The sequence below is a fragment of the Anolis carolinensis genome, chromosome 6 (genome assembly GCF_035594765.1).
Source record: "Anolis carolinensis isolate JA03-04 chromosome 6, rAnoCar3.1.pri, whole genome shotgun sequence".
NCBI classification, from domain to species: Eukaryota; Metazoa; Chordata; class Lepidosauria; order Squamata; family Dactyloidae; genus Anolis; species Anolis carolinensis.
Genome location: NC_085846.1, coordinates 18,224,533 through 18,246,280, shown reverse-complemented (window position 1 = coordinate 18,246,280; position 21,748 = coordinate 18,224,533). Strand labels below are relative to the sequence as shown.

The window sequence follows — 21,748 nt, the reverse complement described above, 5'->3', positions numbered from 1 at the left end:
ACAGAAAATTGGCAACCCATCAAGGAATGGAGATCAATGCAGGGTAATTGGTAATGAAAGAAGAACCATGATTCTTCTCCAGCTTTCCCGTTAACTCAAAACCTGGGAATCCTAGACTCCTAGATGGTTTCCACCTCCCTCCCTACAACTACTTCAGCTATGTAAAGGACTTAAAGGGGAACCCCAGTTTCTAGGGACATCCAAATAACTGTACTCTCTAAGGCCCATGTGTCAGTCATTGCTTTAATTCAGATCTGAAATTACTAAGGATTGACACCATATCCTCATGCACCCAGTTGCATTTAGAGGAATCCCACTGTCCCAAGTTTTTTTCTCATCTCCTTATCTAAGAAGGACTGCCCTGGATGGGTGCAGATGGAGATGATGGAGGGTTACATGAGTAATGGGAAAGGGTGAAGGAGAGGAAGAAACTACAAGAGAAAAGATCAGAGGAGAGGGACACTCAACGCCTTCTCTTCACTGTGAAGGTTCTTCTCATGATCCCCATCTGGTGCTCTTGAACCCAGTGAAGGGGCAAGAAGAAAAGGCATGGAAGGGGTCAAGGCCTGGGACCAAACAGAGGTTGAGAGGATGAGATTAGGTTTGAAAAAGCTTACGCTCCAGATAGTTCCGGGCAACGAATTTGAGAATTTCATCCAGGAGGATGACAGGCAAGGATATCTTCAGCACCACCATCCAGTGGTGCAGATCCAGATGTGTCAGTTTGAAGATCATCTGGGAAGAGCAAGAGGAAAGGGGAACAATCAGTGTTTGGCAACATAGAAGTGCTGGAGAAAGCATGGGTGGCAGTGGGACTTCAATGTCTTGAATAGCTATTTTCCACCTTCACTCGAGATACTTACAGCAGAATAAGGCTGGAGCTATCCTGCCATGTTATCCAGTTTCAAAACATAGATTAACTGCGTCGAACTGAATTATGTGAGTCTACACTGTCATATAATCCAGTTCAATGCAGTTAATCTGAATTCTGAAACTGGATTATATGGCAGTGAAAATCCAACCGGAGTTTTGCAAACCAGTGAGTGTTTCATCATAATTGTGCTAAATTAGTGAAATAGTGAAAGGTTCCCTCCGTTAGCACAGCTTATAGAAGCTGCATGGTCTAGGTTTTATTGGCCCATAACTTGGACTGCCAAAGGGCACAATATTTCATTTCATTAAGCATGAGAGGCATGCAGCCACTAGGCAATGCAAAAATACTATTGCACGTAAATTCAGAATTCTGTGTTATCCACAGGGCAGTGGTGGGGTATATTTGGCCTTTTGGAAGTTCTTTAACTATAACTCCCATCACCCATCACCATTAACTATGTTGAATAGGGCTTGACGGATGTTATAGTCTAACACTATCAGCAAGGTTGCATATCCTGTATCTCTGAACTGGTGCAACTGAGGCCCAATACATTTCCGTGGGTCTTTTTTTCACATCAATTGGTCACTCCATAAGTCAACAGGTGACTCGAAGGCATGTATAGACACAATCAGGTGAAGAGAGACATGTTGTGATGCCTGGAATAGAGGCCAGATTGGAACAACACTTACAGGCATGGGATCAACGTAGAGGATGACAAAGTGCAAGGACATGGAGAGGCAGATGGATCCCAGAAGCCAAATATTCACCCAGGGGGGCATCCTCACCAAAGATTGGTTTTCTGAAAGGCTGCGCACAAAAGAAAAAGGGGAAGTTGGGGGGGGGAAGTTACTATGCGAAGGATCCCCAGATATAAGCAACCAGTCAGTATAACCCAACAGACAATGGCTCCTTAGACTTGAGACATTTTGCAACTGTCAATCATATGAAGAAGGCCACTCAAGAGATTAATGAGATGAATTTCAAATCAGCATGAAAGCCATGTGTGGGGATAGAGAGGCTGGGCTCACGGAGTAAATGCAGCTTAGAAAGTTTTTGGACTACAAATTCTACACTCTGTGCTGGGTGAGAAATAAAATAGCTCCTAGACCAAGAAACATGATAGTAATATAATCTGCCTTTTCCAAAATTTTCAATGCAATTCTCCAGTCAAAACAAAAATGGGTGGATTTGGGGGAAGTGTACAATTGAAAGTAACTTACAAAAGCACATTATTTTGAAATAATCTTATGTACAGATTAGAAGAAATGTGAACAAAAATGTATATGCATTTCCATGAAGACTTTTTAGTGCTCTGCAAACATTGGGGCAAATGGAGTGAAAATTAGAAAAAATTAGAGATAGAATGAAATCAAAATTGACAGATTTGTCAATCCCTTGCTGTGTGATATCATTCTATGGTATGCTAGGAAAAGAACAAAATGTGGTAATTTGTTTAATTCTGAAATGGACAATATCAGCTTTCTTGTAAAACTGAAACCCCTGAGTGAGTGTGACACCCAGTGGTTTCTTCCTGAAGCTTACTCACTTCTACAAAGAGTACACACAGCCTGGAAGATAAGAGAAGGGGAAATCACCATGGATATTTATTTATTTATTTACTACATTTATATGCCGCCCTTCTCACCCCAAAGGGGTCTCAGAGCAGCTTACAAATTCCATTCACATACAATACATTATATTATTAGCATAGTACAATACTAGCATTAAATTACTACAGTATATTGTACTATATCATTACATTGTAATATTATTAGTAATATTGCATTTAATATATAATATATAATTAATATTATTAAATTGTATTATTATTAGTATTATATTGTAGTACATTATAATATTATCAATATTATATGTATATACAATATATTATATTATTATATATTATAAATTAAGTTGTATATTATATACTCTCTCTCTCTCTCTCTCTCTCTCTCTCTCTATATATATATATATATATATATATATATATATATATAGGCATAGTAACATGAATGTGAAGGCTATTTTCAAGGGGTTCCTATAATACTCTGGTTCCCAAACTCTAATCATCTAGACTTTTTGGACTTCTAACTCCCAAAAGCCTCAGCAGCCTTGATCAGTGATGTAGGTTTCTGGAAGCTGAAGTCCAAAACACCAAGACCACCAAAGATTGGGAATCACTGCTCGAATGCAATATTGTGTGTGTGATGCTGAATCTGACCCTCATTGTTGATCCTTACCTGTTGAGAGCATTGCACATCTCAATGGTGACCAAGACTGACAAAGCCATGGTCATTGGGACAGGAGACTCAAAGATTTCACATTCCAAACCTTCAAAGTCAGGGTTGTCTTCTGTGCATTGCATGAAATGGGACTGGGAAACAGAAAAGGAGAACGTGAGGACATCAATCTTAAAGAGAGAATGGCTGCTTTCAACAAAGACATCCTTCTATCTCCAAAGATGGCAGCTCCCCTCCCCTCACTCCATTGCTCCTCTACAAAGAGATCAAAGCTCACCAGCTGGTGGTAGGACACGGAAGGTCCATCTTCAGCATATATGAACCACCAAGCGGCGGCACCAACAGTGGCAGCTCCGACGTATCCTAGGGGTCAAGCAAAGGGGGAAATTATTTCTATGAGAGAGGAAGACAAACAAAAAGAATTTCCTCAAGAAAATAACCCCTGGAGAAAATTGAATGAATGGAACTGAGCTAAATGCCGGTTGTAAATAATGGAAGTAAATTTCTTTCTGTACTGTTTTGGATTCTGGGGTACAATATATAAAGATTCTTGTTTAAGCTAGAGAGACTGGTTTAGCAGGATGAATAAAGAAGGTGTGCAGTTTGTATCACATGGGCCCAGGCAGAAGATCACTGGGAAATCTGTCAAAGTTCTTGTCCTCAGCATTGGGAGTTTACAACTTGGAAAACTGTTTTGGGCCACAGCTTTCAGAATCCCCCAACTATCATGACAAAGGGATTCTGTAAATGATATGAATTCTGAGTTGATTGTAATTTAGTCATGTAAGATTACACTGGCCATCACACATCTTGGGGGCTCAAATGTTAGCCCTGTCTCTGGGTATGGTTGATCCACTGCTTCCAAAAATGGCACCTTTTTTCTCCTCTGAGTTCTAGTGTTCAAGATGCACTCATGGAGAATCATGATAACCATATCTAAGAAACTAGAAGTGATGCTATTCAATGCAAATTTCTGAATCAGCACCCCAGATAACCCCAGGAATAGGCCTAGAAATCCACCAAGAGGTTTTTGTTTTGGTTGGACTGTGTTATAGAATTTGAAACCAGATTTCATATACAGGAACAGGACCCACAATGTGTGTTCAGGGCATGTTCTAAGTTAAGGGGAAAGGTATGGTGAATAGGGAAAGAGAAGCAGGTACCTCCGATGGCCAGATAGCGGAAGAACAGCCAACCACTGATCAAGGGCTCCTTGGGGCTGCGAGGAGGCTTGTTCATGATGTCCAAGTCAGGGGGGTTAAAGCCCAAGGCGGTGGCTGGGAGCCCATCAGTCACCAAGTTCACCCACAGCAGTTGTACAGGGATCAAGGCTTCAGGGAGACCCAAAGCAGCTGTGAGGAAGATACTGCAAAGGAGAGTGGGAAAAAGAAAAACAAAACAGTGAGACCTAAATCAGGCACGAGATCCCATCTGATCCTGGAAGCAAAATAGGATTGGCCCTCATTAGTATTTAGATATGGGAGATCACCAACAAATACCAGAAGGTGCTTTGGGCTATGATTCAGAGGAAGGAACTGGCAAAACCACCCCTGAATATTTCCCATCTAAGAAAACCTTATGAAATTCATGGGGTAATCCAAGGTTGATAGGCAACTTCATACACGCATGAATAAATAACTCCTATGAAGCAGTAATACAGCAACCCTGAGAGGCCAGGTCTACCCCAAATTGCCGTTCAGTATTTCTCTGTATTCGCTTAAGAAAACTCTATGAAGGGTTGTTTTGTGTTTTCCGGACTGTATGGCCATGTTCCAGAAGTATTCTCTCCTGACGTTTCGCCCACATCTGTAGCAGGCATCCTCAGAGATTATGAGGTATATGGAAAAATTAGGCAAGGAAGGTTTATATACCTGTGGAAGGTCAAGGGATATATACACCTTCCTTGCTCAGTTTCTCCATATACCTCACAACCTTTGAGGATGCCTGCCACAGATGTGGGTGAAACGTCAGGAGAGAATACTTTCTGGAACATGGCCATAAAGCCAAGAAAACATAACAACCCTGTGATTCCGCCCATGAAAGCCTTCGACAACACAAACCCTATGAAATTCATGGGGTCACCATAAGTCAACAGGCAACCTGAAGGCATGTACACATGTACACTCAAAATCTTTCCCGAGGTCTGCTTAACATTGGAACTGGACCTGTGAAATGAAACTGAGATAGCAGGGAAGCTGAAAGCGAGGTATGAAGAGGGGTGAGGATGAGATCTCTTACCAGACGACCTCACCCACGTTGGAGGAGATGAGGTAGCGGATGAATTGTTTCATGTTGTTGTAGATGGCTCGGCCCTCCTCTACAGCAGACACAATGGTGGAGAAGTTGTCATCTGCCAGCACCATCTCTGAAGCAGACTTGGCCACAGCAGTGCCGGAGCCCATGGCAATACCAATCTCAGCTTTCTTCAAAGCTGGGGCATCATTTACACCATCACCAGTCTATCAGGAGAAAATGACGGAGGGAGAGGATTTAGAGTGAAAACAGAGAAATATAGCCATGGGTAACTCCAGAGCCAAAACCCATTCTTAAAGCATTTCTATCCTCTCTTGTCTCAGGTGATTTGTGATTTTATGATGCAGTATGTGTGTGTATATATAATATTTTTGGCAGCATCAAGCTGCAACCGAAATTTGTTTCTTTTACATTGTGTGCCTCTTAGAGCCCTTCTACACTGCCATATATGTTTAAATTTTTTTTAATTGTGCATGTTTTTGTCTATTGCTGTGTTTTATACAGCTACTGTTTTTATTTGGGCTTGGCCCCATGTAAGCCGCCCCGAGTCCCCTTTGGGGAGATAGAGACGGGGTATAAAAATAAAGTTATTATTATTATTTATTATATAAAATCCAGATTATCTGCTTTGAACTGAATTATATAGCAGTGTAGACTCAGATAATCCAGTTCAATCACATAACATGGATTATCTGCTTTGATAATGTGGATTATAGGGCGGTGTAAAAGGGGCCTTAGAGTCCCAATTTTTTGCGGGGGAGGGATGGATACAAATATAATGATGATGACCACAATGATGATAGAGCAACCACAATATAAAATATACGTATAAATAGATGGATGTATAACATTTATTCTAGAAGGCTATGTTATTCTGTTAATTGAGGTGACGATGGATGCATCAACATTCTAGAATTAATGCAATCTGATACCACTTTAATTGCTATAGCTCAGTGCTATGGAATCCTGGGATTTGTAATTTGATAAGACCCATCAGTCTTGGGCAAAGAAGACTAACAGCTTTGAAAAATTGCATCTCCCTTAATTGTACAGCATAGAGCCATGGCTATTAAAATGGTGTCAAACTACATTAATTCTACAGTGTAGATGCACCATATGTGTAGGATAATCCAAACTTAAATAATTATGCCCTTCTTCACATAATGATGGAACATAATGGATACTTCAGGGGTAAAGGACCTCATCCTTCACTGCCAGAAGAATTGGATGGCTTCTGAGCCTCCCGACCCTCCTCCCACCCTGCCCTTGCCATCTATGTATTCACCATAGCTGTGATCTCATCGAAACTCTGCAAGAACTCCACAATCTTGGACTTGTGTGTTGGCTCAACACGAGCGAAGCAGCAGGCCCTTTTGCAGGCTTCCCGCTGCTCTCCTGAGGGCAGGTCGTCAAACTCGCGGCCGGTGTAGGCCCTGCCGGTCACTTCCTCGCTCTCAGAGAAGATGCCAATGCGCCGGCAGATGGCAATGGCCGTGCCCTTGTTGTCACCTGTGATCATGATGACACGGATGCCGGCTTCACGACACAGTTGGATGGAGCCCATCACTTCTTTGCGGGGTGGATCCAACATGCCCACGCAGCCCACAAAGGTCAGGTCCATCTGTGGCGGAGAGACAGAAGAAGAGGGTTCAAAATCTGTCTGCAAAAGCTGCTGGCCTATAGACGGTGTTAATCTTTCCTTGCCAAAACCGAATGCAGACCTAAAGGCAATAGTATACATACTTCTGCCTGCAGTCAAACAGCATCCATAACTGGGAATGTTGCAAAAACTGACAAAATGAAATTAAGGACCCCATCACACTAAGGTCCTAAAGCTGGGCGACAGCAGGGGGATTCGTCAGGCAGTGTGGCGAATCCGTGGGGCAGTGGGGCAAACCGTTGCCCAGCACCCTGCATCTCCTTCTGCGTGGCTTTCCCATCCAGCTTCCTCCTGTTCTATCTATAGCATAGAGCCTCCTGTGTTCTCTGGGAAGCATCCTAGGATGCTGCCAGGACACTTTCTGTATGAAGCCCCGTCGGAAGTAGCCTTGTGTCATATGATGGGCTCCATTGGGCTCCATCGAGAAAGCACCCTAGGACACTTCCCGAAGATAATGTGAAGAGATCCCAAAAGGACATTTGTTAATATTTTGCAAGAAAGAAAATTTGCTTGATAATATCCTTTCCAAATAGTTACAATTCTGATTTTTTTTACCCCATGTGCTATGTTTCTGATCTAGAGTTAGAAAATGTGAACTTTTTGAACCTAAATCCACAGAATCCCGCAGAATCTATGCTGACTACAGGGTGCTGAGAGCTATAATCCAAAATACAGTAGAGTCTCACTTACCCAAGCTAAACGGGCCGGCAGAAGCTTGGATAAACGAATATCTTGGATAATAAGGAGGGATTAAGGAGAAGCCTATTAAACATCAAATTAGGTTATGATTTTACAACTTAAGCACCAAAACATCATGTTATACAACAAATCTGACAGAAAAAGTAGTTCAATACGCAGTCATTTTATGTTGTAATTACTGTATTTACGAATTTAGCACCAAAATATCATGATATATTGAAAACATTGACTACAAAAATGGCTTGGATAATCCAGAAGCTTGGATAAGCGAGGCTTGGATAAGTGAGACTCTACTGTATATATATATATCCGATCTCTATATCCGTGGTTCTCAACCTGGGATTCCCAGATCTTTTTGGCCTTCAATTCCCAGAAATCCTAACAGCTGGTAAATTGGCTGGGATTTCTGGGAGCTGTAGGCCAAAAACATCTGGGGACCCCAAGGTTGAGAACCACTGTTCTATATCATCATCCGCGTACTGTCTCTCTGCTTTTGATTTCAGCTCAGATTTACCTCATAGTCAGCAAACTTAGTAGAGTCTTCAAGGACCATGTCTTCTCTCTTTGGAGGGGTGTCCCGGGTAGCCAATGCCAGGCAACGGAGAGTGTACTGTCCTGTGCCCCACTCCTTGATGACAGACATGATGTGTTCCTTGACATTGGGGGTGAGGGGGACACGTGTGGTTCCCACACGGACATAGTTGCAGCGGTCAATCACACCTTCAGGGGCACCCTAGAAAGAAGGAAGATCAAGAAGCCAATAAGTGTGAGGCTTGAAGATTAAAAGATGGCAAGCAATACATATGTATCACACTTGGTATTGTTACTTTTTAGGACCACGATTCCCAGAATCACACAACTGATATGGATGGTTGTGTTGGCTGTGTGATTATGGGCACTGTGGTCCAAAAAGTAACATTTACAAGCTTTGGTTTGTACAGTCCCCAAATTACATACATCTGACTTACATACATACAATAAGAACGGGGGTGAGACAACAGAAAGTGAGAGAAATCTACCCCTTGGAAGGGAAATTCATTCCTGAAAGAGTTATCATGGGGAAAAGGTGTCTCCACTGAAGCTTTATCACCAATCCTTGTTTCCATCACAAGCCAATTTTTTCAAATTCCAATGATCACAGGGACAGAAAGTTAGATCAAATCTTCTGAACATGGGCACAGACAATAAAACAAATGTCACAGGAGTGTTAAGCCTTCCCTGTGCTTGCTATCCAATATCTATCTATCTACACTTAAAAATGTACCTGTCTGACTTACATACAAATTCAACTCAAGAACAAACTTACAGAACTTATCTTGTCAGGAACTTGGGAATGGCCTATATTACTCTTAGGGCCAGTTACCAAACCTTAAAGCTGGAAACTTCAGAAACTGTCACTGAGGGAAAGACACAACAAAAGCAGAAGTCCTTCCCAAGCTATCAGTTGAAATATGGATATGACTTGCACTAGGAGGAAGTTCATGTGACATTTTCATTTTTAAAAAGAACCTCAAACCTGTAAATAACGAACTAGCTATTTGCACAATTTCTTCCTGACACACTAGAAGAAATATTTTATGACTCCCAAAAAAAAACCCCAACAACAGTATAATACAGAATATACCATATATTCTGGCAAATACAAAAAATTGCAATTTTGTAAAGTTTGTAAAATTTTGTAAAATTTTTAAAAGATCTTCCCTATTCTTAAAAATATCTTCAGAAAAGTATGCTTGCCCATAAAAAATTAAACTTGGCAGAGGTTCGTAGGCCACAGAAACTATTCTAAGATCATCTGTCTACACATATATGCTAGGACACACATGACTAGAATGTAAGACAAGCCAAACTAACAAGCCAAGTAATCTTCAGTTTACAATTTTCCCTCCCCACTCATTCCTCCTGGATCTCCCACTGAATGATTCATTCACTTAGGCACCATTGAATGGCACGTCACCTTCCCTTTGTCCTGTATCTGTATATGTGTGTGTGTGTAGCTGTCTATCAGGAGAATTAATCACCTGCTCAATCAATATGGGCCACAATATTTAAAGTCTCTGCCCTCACTCACTCATATGAAAGTGGATGGGATGGGGAGTCATCCAAGAGGAGTGCAGGTGGGCGATAAGATAGATAGGTAAAGAAGAAAGGTTGTTTATTAATAGATTTATGTGGTATGTCCATGTACATATAAGGAAGGGAAAAAACCCTAAAATAATTGGATACAGTGAACACATGAACATGTGAGGAAAGCCCTTTAATACCCACATGACTTCTGCAAGGAGAGACTCTGTGGCTTTCAAGGCAATTTTGATTTTGGATTGAAATGGCTGAGTGTACCTTAACAGGGTCAAATCAGAGTAGAAGATTGTACTGGAACTAGGATATAGCCTTTGTGTGTACTTGTGTACTTTGTGTGTAGTTGAGTTTTTAAACAGAGACTGGATAGCCATTGGGAGTGTTTTAATTGTGTATTCCTCCATGGCAATCCATGACTAGATGGCTCTTGGGGGTCTCTTCCAACTTTATGATTCTATGAGTGTTTTGATTTTGTTGTGATTTCCCGCATGTGTTTGCTACATTCCTATAAACTAGGTGGTGGTGGGCAGGGAAGGGTGATCCCACCAGAGAAATCAATGAATAAGAAAGGGGCATCAGCAAATTAGAGGAGATGGAATAAAGAGGAATGCAGAGCATTGTTTTCCAGGGTAGGAGCAATAATATCTTTCAGATATTTTTCTGGAACTGAATGACAGAATAACAAGGTTTTCTGATTTTAGTATGGATTGTGACAAAGGGCGAAAACAATTACCAGGTGTTTCCTTTGTTTTGATGGGTATCCTGTGTCATATTCACAAGGTGGAAAAATGGGGTTGGGGGATAAACAATCACTCAACTCCTCCAGTCAACACGGCCATTGACATCACAGGCTACAGTTGCTGGAAGCACTGGTCCCCAAAAGTACCTTTTCCAACCTCTGACAAAACGTGCCACAGGTGCCTTTCTATGTTTCTCTAAAGGCATGATGAGAATGCAAGGACTTATATGTGAACTGGGAGTTAAGATGAAACACTGTCACTTCTTGGACACAGTGAGAGGAGGCTTTGCTAACCTTGATGAACATCTTGTTCCCGACAGCAGCCCGGGATGCTTTTGCTGGGGAGCAGTAGACAGACATGGACTTCCTGTCACGGGAGAACTCCAGGGTGAATTCCTTCTTCATGAGTTGCTTGATTACCTGCAGAAATGGGGGAAAAGAGAGAACAGTACAACAGGGAGTTAGAAACGCATCAAACCATTTTACTAATATAAAATTAAACAGAATTAATATCAACAACATCATCAACAAATGTTTATAATTATGCAGATTGTGCAATGTATTGTCTTGCTCACTTAAGTTATTTCAAAAAAATTTGAGTTGTTTTTTATTTGTTTAGGTATTGTTGTCAGCATTGAATGCTTGCCGTTGTTTATTTTGTTGTAAGCCATCCTGAGTCCCTTCAGGGAGATAGGGAAGGCTATAAATAAAGTTTCATTCATTCATTCAACAAATATGACATGCTATCATCTATGCATTAACTGGTTTAAATAGAGAATGCAAGGAAGAAATTTACTTTTGTTATGGGACAGAATCTTGCATTGAGGCTTGGAGAAGAGAAGAGGTGAAATGCTAGCCATATTAAAATATTTGAAAGGATGTCATATTGAGGAGGGAGAAAGCTTGTTTCTGCTTCTCTAGAGAATAGGAGCAATGGGTTTGAATTGCTGGAAAAGAGATCACAACTAAATATTGAGAACTTCTTGACAGTAAGGGCTGTTTGGCAGTGTAATGTGCAGCCCAAGAGTGTGATGGAGTCTCCTCTGGATGCTTTGAAATAGAAACTGGCCATCTGTCAGAAGTGTTTTGACTGGATGTTCCTGCATAGATGGACTGGGTGACCCTTGGAATCTGTTTCAGCTCTATGATTCTGTGTATCACACACATTAGGTTGGGAAAATGAGAGAATTGTGAGGTTTTTTCATCCCTAATATATACATCATGTTTATAGATTCCATAATACTATGGCTAAGGCTCTCTTACGACTTCATCACATGAGCTTTCTTACCCGTTGCAGGATGCTTCAAGAATAGTTCCTGAATGGAGCCTGATGGATCCCATCAGACGACGTATAGCTACTTCCGGCAGGGCTCCATCCATGAACTGTACTGGAAGCATCCTACAACAGAGCCCTGAGTACATGGGAAGCTTCTCATGTTCTCATTTGATAGAACGGGGAAAGCGCAGGGGGAAAGCGTGGGGGAAAGTGGGTGGCAATGCTTCCCCCCATAAGATTGGGAAGGGGATGATGCAAACAATGCACAGCATGGGACGATGGGTTCCCACGCTGCCCGCCAGATTTGCTCTGCTGCCCCACGGATGTCCCCACTTTCTCCCAGATTCAGGACCTCAATATGATGAAGTCCATAGCCCAGTCTTGTCATGTATTTTAATCTATGTGGTTGTGGGACAGATGATAGACTGGAGCAAGACAGGACTCTAAAAAGGTATAGTTCTCTGAAGTTGCCACTTACAGCATTGCAAGCGTTGGCACGCTCCACCTTGCTAAGACTGCGCACATCTGTGTTGAATACGTTCATCTTCTCAACCAAGCAGGTCAGGGCAGTTTCTGTTGCCTCACCCACCTTCTCATATACACCTTTAGACTGGAGATAGGAAAAATGGAAAAGGGGGAGAATGTGTTAAACATGATGTATCAGGGATGACGAAGGGCTGCTGAAATGTTTATCTTTACACATTTCTTCTAGGGATGCTCTCCATCATTCTGTTTCCTAATGTAAAGCTGCAAATGACACCAACTCATGAAACTGTATTCCCCTATCTCTGAGAGATAATGTATTGTTGTTATTGCTATTACTCAGTAATTAACAATTTGCTGAGATCTCTCCTTGGAAATCCTAGCTAAAAGTATGGCCAGCTCTGTTCAGAGGAGTTTCCATTGGCAGCCATTCAGCTTTCCCACATTCCACTGAACAATAGAAATTGTATTTTGTTGTCCTGTTTTATTAACACTGTGTTGCTACTCATTTTATTACGATAATGATTAGTAAGGGAATTTAATTCCTCAGGAAGCTTTCAGACTAAACAGTTGATTCACTCTTGTAATAAATTGCTAAATACACAAATCTCTTCATAACATTATTGTTGCTCACTGCAGAACTGTTATCAAGATTCCTAGAGAGAAATCATGGCAGCTAATAAATGAAGGGGAATTAGTGGGTCTAACCTCGCTGAAAACTACAACTGCTAGGTACTATATGGAGCCAGAGAGAAGGACTGACCTCATTATAATCCAGAGAGGAATCATTGCAGAGGGCACAAATAGTAGCCAGTTCAACAAGACCATCATACTGTCCAGCTTTGACAGGTTTATCATTCTTCAAACTGTAGATGGGAGACACAATTAAGCAAGGCTTAGTTCTTCCTCGAGAGTATAGGATTAGCATAATAGGATAAGTTCAGGGCTGTGGCATTGTTTGGGGTTACTTACACTTCTCCTTCAGGGGCATAGGTGGATCCAGTGATTGAGAAATCATTCAGAGAGCAGATATCTCCATCAACTTTGTCAATGACAAACATCTGCACGCACACACACACACAGAGGAAGGAAGGAAGGAAAAGATGGGGAGAAAGTTGAGACAATGTCACAATGACTGGTGTGAAGAGTGGACATTCAGCAGACAATGTCGGCATCAGGTTTTAGCTCACCTTGCAAACAGACATCTGGTTGGTGGTGAGGGTGCCGGTCTTGTCGGAGCAGATGACGGATGTGCAGCCCAAGGTCTCTACGGAGGGCAGGCTTCTGACGATGGCGTTCTTTTTGGCCATACGGCGAGTACCCAGGGCAAGGCAGGTGGTGATGACAGCAGGAAGGCCTGAGAAAGAGGGTGGGGAGACAGAAGATGGGAAAAAATGATTGCACAATTCAGTCTAACTCCCATATCCACAAGGAATACATTCCCAAACCTATCACACATGCCAGAAACTGTGGATAATATGAACGCTATTGAAATGAATGCCTCCTGTCCAAACATACCTTAGAGTGGTATTGGAGGACATAGAGAGTCCTCAAGAGAGCATTTTCTACATCCTCCAGTGTGACTATTTATTTATTTATTTATTTACAGTATTTATATTCCGCCCTTCTCACCCCGAAGGGGACTCAGGGCAGATTACAATGAACACATATATGGCAAACATTCAATGCCAACAGACAAACAACACAGAGGCATTTAACATTTTTTTCCAGCTTCACGATTCCGGCCACAGGGGGATCTGTTGCTTCACTGTCCAGTAGTGGCTGTACTTCCTCATTCCATTCCTCGTGTTTTGCTGGCAGTTTTATGATGTTGTAAATTAGTTAAATTAGCCTCCGGTGTAAAGCGTACCTAAATTTCCCTAATTGACAGATGCAACTGTCTTTCGGGGCTGCATAGGTCAACAGCAAGCCGGGCTATTTAATGGTCGGGGGCTTAACCCGACCCGTGCTTCGAACTCATGACTTCTCGGTCAGTAGTGATTTATTGCAGCTGGTTACTAGCCAGCTGTGCCACAGCCCGGCCCTTTCCTATGGTAAATTCTGCAGCAAGTATACCACAGAATCATATTGGGAGACCTAGTTTCTGAGCTAAAATCCCCAGAACCTCCCAACTGCTTACAGACCAAACATACTTTTTCTAAACTGAATTCAGGGTAATAATTTTGTCGGTGTTATTGGAATAAAAAAAAAATCACTGATCTACTTGAGATCACACAGAAAGCTACTGCTAGATCTCAATATAACATCTATCCACCACTGCTCTTTCTGCCCTTTTCTGGATATGGAGGCAGCTACATATGAACTGATTGTCTGTAAATGTAATATAATAATAATAATAATAATAATAATAATAATAATAATAATAATAATAATAAGTTTATTTATACCCTGCCTCCATCTTCCCCAAAGGGGACTCGGCGTGGCTCACATCAGATAAAATGTTATCAGATAAAAACATTGACAATAAACAATACATCAGTAAACAAAACATACACCAATTATAAAATTTAAGCATTAACCTATGAAAATAAAAACACACTTAATAAAACACGGAATTAAAACAGTGAAGTTGAGTAATAGACTAGCTAAAGTGCACTTTGTTATAAGTTGTAAACTCAAGGTAACAGATAAAGTGCTACAAATTCACTGGAGGTCAATTAGGGGTGATGGGAAAGGCCACTCAATGTTTGCTTGGTGAAGAAAGCCACTGCTCTTTCAAACTGAGAAACTGCAGAAATTTTATTACAAGCAGGAATGAATGTCTGATATTTATTTTGTGTGTGTGCATGTGTAGGTGTATGTGCATCTACATGGCTTCTTTGATGGTATATTGTCCAATATAAAGATGACTTGTTCAAATAATGGTTGTGATTTTATATCATGGATCTTTTGTAAAACAATGGTACATTCTTTCCACAGCTCAGTCACCAGAGCAAAAAAAAAAATTTTTTTTTAACTACAGACATAAGGAAAAATAGGGAAAAAATGATGACTGCAAACACTATTTTAAAAAAGGTAACCAACTGCCACTCATTAATCCCAGGACAGGTGGACGTGGGAACCCGGAATGGCCTCAGCTGACCTTCTGGGATGGCAGCCACTGCGAGGGCGACAGCAATCTTGAAGTAGTAGATGGCGCCGCGGATCCAAGAGCCGCCATGGACGGGGTCGTTGAAATGCCCGATGTTGATGAGCCAGACAGCCACACAGATGAGTGAAATGACCTTGGACAGCTGCTCGCCAAACTCATCCAGTTTCTGCTGCAGGGGTGTCTTCTCTTGCTCGGTGGCCGCCATCTCATCACGGATCTTGCCAATCTCAGTGCTCACGCCTGTGGCAATGACAATGCCAACAGCCTTGCCGGCGCCAATGTTGGTACCCTGGAAGCAGGTAGGGAAGATGCAGGATGGGGAAGCAAGAGAAATGAGAGCGTAAGGAGATGAGGAACCCTCTCCCAACATCTTGGAGAAACAATATCATGAAGGGAAATGGAGCTAAGTATGTTCAAGGAAGCGTGATTCTGTGATTCTGCTCAAGCAATCTCCATCCTATTCAGTTGTATTTAACAAAGCCCAAGGCTGTGAAAGGCAAAGCTATGCTGGAAGCCAATACTCCCAAACCCCTCCATGTTCAGCTGGTGCGAATTTAGTCTACCCTATAAGTCACAGGACTGGTTTTGTGTGTTGCAAATTTCTCATGGGGAGTAAAAGCACAATTGCTTTATTCCAGATGAACAGATATGTGTTCATTTACTTTGTAAGTATAGGTATCATGTTTGCAAGAGTTTGGGTTATCTTGGGCCCAGCATGTCCTTAGTAATGTAATAACATAAGAGGAGCCCTTTTGGAAGAGACTTATCTAATCCAGCATTCTTTTCACACAGTTGCCTATGGGAAGTTCATAAAGGGGATATAACAGCAGAGCCAATGCAGCAAGGTGGCTTGAACATTGGACTACGACTGGAGACCAGGCTCCAGTTTCTCACTCAACCATCGAAACCCTCTGAGTGGCTTTTGACGAGTCACACATGCTCAGCCAAGAAAACCCCATGTTAAGGTAGCCATAAGTCAGAAATGACTTGAAGGCATGCAACAACAACAAAATCACAACAGCACACTGTTGAGTTCCTCAGTAATAGGCTATGCAGATGCATATTGCTTCAGATGCTGATGATAATCATGCTGATTAGTAACCACTGATAATCTTCTGTTCCATTAATTTAGCTAAATAAATTGCAGCCTGCTGCAATAAATCACTCTGACCATGAGGTCATGAGTTTGAGGCCAGCCCGTGGCAGGGTGAGCACCCGTCAATTAAAAATAAAAATAAAAAAATAGCCCCTGTTCGTTGCTGACCTAGCAACCCAAAAGATAGTTGCATCTATCAAGTAGGAAATAAGGTACCACTTATAAAGTGGGGAGGCAAATTTACTAATTTACGACGTTGGAATGAAGAAGTGGATGATGAAGCAGCTGCTCCCCCCTGTGGCCAGAATCGAACATCCCCTCAGGAGAAGGTTAAATTGCCTCTGTGTCTGTCTCTGTCTCGATTCTATGTGTATATGGGCATTGAATGTTTGCCCTATATGTAAATAATGTGATCCGCCCTGAGTCCCCTTCGGGGTGAGAAGGGCAGAATATAAATACTGTAAATAAATAAATAAAATAATTCTCCTCATAGAGCCAATGAAGTTAACGGCCATCACTGCATCTTATGTATCAAATTCCATTGTTTAATTAATATGTGATTTGTGTTTTGTGTCATCAGGTGAGAGTGTTACTTAATGGTGACACTCCCACAGGTTTTTCTTGGCAACATTTTTACAGAGCTTGCCTTTGCCTCCTTTGAAGGGTGAGAGAATGTGACTTGCCTAAGTCATCTAATGCATTTCCATGGCCAGGTGAGGATTTGAACCCTTAGGGGTTTATCACACAAAGCAGGCAAATTGCAATTACAACAGGACAACAGCGTCTTTGCCCTGGACCTATCACTTGGTATTGCTCCTTTCCTGACACTCTCTTAGTGGGAGACCGTTGGAAGACATTGCTTTTTACAAAAGAAGTTCAGTAACAGAAATAAATGCTTTCCAAGCTGCTTGAACAATAAGAAAGGAGCAAGGCAAAGACGCAGTTGTCCTGCTGTAATTGCAGTTTGTTCGTCTCTTGTGATAAACTCTTAAGTCATAACTGAATGCTCCACTCATTGCACTACACTGGCTCTAATAATAAAGTATGCTTTCTGTAAAAAGTACTTGGGAATCTATCATTTTGTCCGCCTTTTAATTTCTCTTCATTCAGTTTTACTGAATGGAATGAACGAGACCCGAGGAAGCATGTTGTGCTTTCTTTTTGATATGTATGACTATAGTGACACATGGGAACATCAGGTCTATTATTCCTGTCTGTCTTCCTCACTCTCCCTAGTAAACTGCAGCTGGGAGAAAAGTGGTGAAAGATCATCATTGCATGGGCATTTCCTGTTCCCATCTGCTTCTTGAGAGGGCAGGGAAATGCCAATTTGGTGATGTTATATTCCTTCCTCCGTCCCACCACACGAACAATTACACATTGAGATGCTGTGACTATCCCACTAACAGTGCTGCTTGAATGCAGGACTTAGATCCTCAGCTCTATTGGTCACACTTACAGAGAACAACATGTTCTTCTTGTCCTGGTTCACAGCACGAGGATCTGGGACGGGATCAGTGTGTTTGATGACAGAGACAGATTCACCTGGTGGAACAATAAAGAGTTAAATCGTCCATCCATTCAGAAAAGTATCACCTAACAATGTAGAGAGTGTGCACAGATGGGAGGATGCATCCACATATACACCAGCTTTTTTGTGTATATACCTATATTTATTAGACAGTTCCTTTTTTTAATACACATACAAGGGGGAAGGGTATGGAAGTCGGGGGAAAAGAAAGGGGGTGGGGATAATGGAGTTATTGTTAGTAAATTAAGTCTTGACCAATATCAAATATTTCACAATGGAGGGATGCAGAGGTAGGAAAAAAGGCAATATACATAGTTATTGTTATTACATCTAATTTTTCGTTCTGAAAAATATACATCAGCATTTAATAACGGAGGATGAAAGAGCTTAACCCCCTCTCACTGGCTATCAATTGCTTTATCCACACAACTCTTCATCTCCTCATATTTCTATAACCCAGCTGTTCCCAGTCTTTGAGAAACGACTCAAGATAGTTACAGGTTGAATATCCCTTAACCCAAATGCTCAGGACAAGAATTGTTTGGGATTTTGAATTGTTTCAAATTGTTGGATATTTGCATGTATCATCAAATACATTGCAGTTGAGACCCAAGCAAAGACTCTAGGGTTTCATATACACTTGAGTCACGTAGCCTGAAGGTAATTTTATATACAATATTTTAAACCATTTTGTGCATGCTGCAATGTTTGCGTTCATTGAGTCATCAGAAAGCAAAAGTGTCACTATCTCAACTACCCATGGGGACAATTTCAGATTTTGGAGTATTTTGGATTTCACAGTTCAAGATAAGACATACCCAACCTGTATTTAATTTCACAAATCTTCTCTGATCTGCTGAAAATTCAGTTATATCTCTTTATGAGAATTATTAGCCTATGGTCAGGATTTTGTAACTGTTAATCTTACAATTCATGTGTTGTTTTTTAAATACAAGTCAGTATACTGTACCTGTCAGAATGGACTGGTCCACACGCAGAGTGGTGGATTTGATGGAAATAATACGGATGTCAGCTGGTACTTTGTCACCAACTACGGAGAAAGAAAGAAAAAGGATATTCATAAATCCTTAATATTTTAAATGGATGTCAGCTGTTTTTAAAATCTCTGTTGAAGTAGAAATGAAGAAAGAAATGAAATGTGTTTATATTTCATTATAAAAAAAATAATTCTATGACGCAAGATTACTGTGCCGCTGCATGAGACAACTGTTACAGAGCTACCAAAAATTTTACATAATCATGAATGGCACCTATGAGGCCAAAGTAAGTGTACATCCCAGTGACTACATTTTTCACGCTATCACATCTTCTGTTACTATCTAACAGCTTTTGCTGGGGGTATATAAGGACCTATAGAGCCAAGATGGGATAATGGTTTGGACATTGAACTATGACTCTGTGTACAAATACCTTTTTGGCATTGAAAACCACTGGGTGATCTTGGACAAGTTACTCTCTCAGCCTCAGAGGAATAGAACGGAATAGAATAACTTAAAATTAAATGCCTCCCCCAGCACACTTCACAAAAACAACACACAATGGCAAAACTCTTTTCAAAAAATCTTACCAAGGAAACTCTGTGATAGGGTCACCCTAGGTTGGAAATAGCTTGAAAGGGCACAATAACAATATGGATCTAAGAGGACATTACTTTTAGCATCTTTTAACAGGTGCTCTATCAAGTTGTACAAGGAATCTGTTTGTCATAGCATATGGCTTTCCTTCCCTGTGAATTTGGTGTGCTGTGATCTGGTTGATAAATGGAAAGTAAACATGCACTTAATTTGCAAGTCTGGTTGCTAAGGCTAGTAGCTCTGTGGAAATTTCTGTCTGTGAAGAAAAGTGTGCTAAAGGGGATTTCTATTAGCATTGACATTGACCCTCAGCTGTATTTGCATTGCATATGTTAGGGTCACTCAGGGTGCATTTACACTGAAGAATTAATGCAATTTGACAGCACTAACTGCTGTGGCTCAATGCTATGGAATCCTGGGGGTTGTAGTTTTACAAGGTCTTTATCCTTCTCTTCCACATGACAAATCCCAGGGTCCTATAGCATTGGGCCACCGCATTTAATATGCTGTCAAACTGCATTAATTCTACAGTGTAGGCGCAACCTCAGTCCTGAAATGGAGATGCAGTTGCATTATCTCCTCTACAGACAATTAGTACTTTTATATTTTAGAAGGACATGCTTTAGAAAGGCATACATGAGAAGACACTGTCACTTCATATATGACTTCATATCATCAGCTCCATGCTCTCCTTGAATCAACCCTGAGTCTTGAGCCAATGATGTCTCTCTCCCACACTTTGGACTAAACACCTCATAAAACCGGCTTGCAGCTGTAAGGGTACTCCATATCTAGAACCGTGGAGCCTCTGGTGGCCTAGAGGATAAAAGCCTTGTGACTTGAAGGTTGGGTTGCTGACCTGAAGGCTGTCAGGTTCGAATACCACCCGGAGAGAGTGCGGATGAGCTCCCTCTATCAGCTCCAGCTCCATGTGGGGACATGAGAGAAGCCTCCCACAAGGATGGTAAAACATCAAAAACATCCGGGCGTTCCCTGGGCAACGTCCTTGCAGACGGCCAATTCTCTCACTCCAGAAGCAACTCCGGTTGCTCCTGACACGAGAAAAAAAATAATAAAACCGTCAGATCAGACAAAACCTGGTTTTGATAGCCGCTGGAGGGCAGTAGAGGTCACTCATGGGGCTTGAACCTGGGACCTTTCGGTCTGCAGCTCAGTGCTTTAACGCACTTTGCCACCGGGGCTCCTCTATTACGATGATATAACAACTTTTTTTTAAATCAGAAAATGAGGTTTAAGGGGGTTTAAACATATTAGAAAAGTCATTTTATCTGTGGTTTGGGGCTTCTCTGACAGAGATTTCCTTGGGAATCCTTGAGGGAGGGGTAACCTGATCACATCCAAACTGCATCCACTAATGAATAATTTGTGGAAGAAATGTTAGCAGGTATCTATACCTGGACATTATTCCTGAGGCCCCTTCCACACAGCTTATTAAAATCCCACATTTTCTGCTTTGAACTGGAATATATGGCAATGTGGATTCAAATAACCCAGTTCAAAGCAGATACTGTGGGATTTTCTGCCTTGATATTCTGGGTGATATGGCTTGATATTCTGGGTGTGGAAGGGCCCTGAGTTGTTAAAAGGAAAAGGGGTCATTAACAGATTATTTCCAACATGGATTTTTTTCCTGCAATACTTCAATGTCTAGAGAACAACATCATGCAATAAGGCTGAAGCACCAGCTGGACTAATACATCACTGTGATGGTATAACAGCATTGTATGATAACGTTCTCACTTGTTTTTGTGTTAGCATGAGCATGAGCTTTCATATACATAATTCCACTTTTACATGTAGGAAAGCACAATACAAAGCTATAATTAGACCTTAGAGATAAGCATATTTTTGCAGCTGTGGGAGTGGGATAAAATGTAATAGGATCCAGAAAGATGCAAATCATGTCCTTTGCACTTGTTAAATCCAGGTCATTCAGTGGACATTGAAAGACAGGACTAATGAGACTCTTTCACACTGTCTAATTTTAGCAAATTGAGACCACTGTAATGGTTATTGCTGCGTCCTACAGAATCCTGCGATTTATAGTTCGGTAAGGCTCCAGAGCCTGTTGGTAAAGACTTCTAAATACT

General features: G+C 41.3%; 1 protein-coding gene across 2 annotated transcripts in view; it reads right to left on the bottom strand.

Annotated features, from left to right (window-relative positions):
* atp2a1 (ATPase sarcoplasmic/endoplasmic reticulum Ca2+ transporting 1) overlaps window positions 1-21,748 on the bottom strand; it is a 38,900-nt gene that overhangs the window by 5,325 nt on the left and 11,827 nt on the right. For both annotated transcript variants that reach the window (XM_062984181.1, XM_008117508.3), the window contains exons 6-21: window positions 19,013-19,093; window positions 17,971-18,056; window positions 15,407-15,704; window positions 13,494-13,660; window positions 13,276-13,364; window positions 13,067-13,169; window positions 12,299-12,430; window positions 10,839-10,964; window positions 8,241-8,459; window positions 6,653-6,988; window positions 5,353-5,573; window positions 4,278-4,480; window positions 3,392-3,477; window positions 3,115-3,248; window positions 1,564-1,681; window positions 618-735 (exon numbers count right to left, since the gene is read on the bottom strand). In XM_062984181.1, the coding sequence (XP_062840251.1) occupies window positions 618-735; window positions 1,564-1,681; window positions 3,115-3,248; window positions 3,392-3,477; window positions 4,278-4,480; window positions 5,353-5,573; window positions 6,653-6,988; window positions 8,241-8,459; window positions 10,839-10,964; window positions 12,299-12,430; window positions 13,067-13,169; window positions 13,276-13,364; window positions 13,494-13,660; window positions 15,407-15,704; window positions 17,971-18,056; window positions 19,013-19,093 (2,517 nt within the window). The remainder of the gene's footprint in view (window positions 1-617; window positions 736-1,563; window positions 1,682-3,114; window positions 3,249-3,391; window positions 3,478-4,277; window positions 4,481-5,352; window positions 5,574-6,652; window positions 6,989-8,240; window positions 8,460-10,838; window positions 10,965-12,298; window positions 12,431-13,066; window positions 13,170-13,275; window positions 13,365-13,493; window positions 13,661-15,406; window positions 15,705-17,970; window positions 18,057-19,012; window positions 19,094-21,748) is intronic.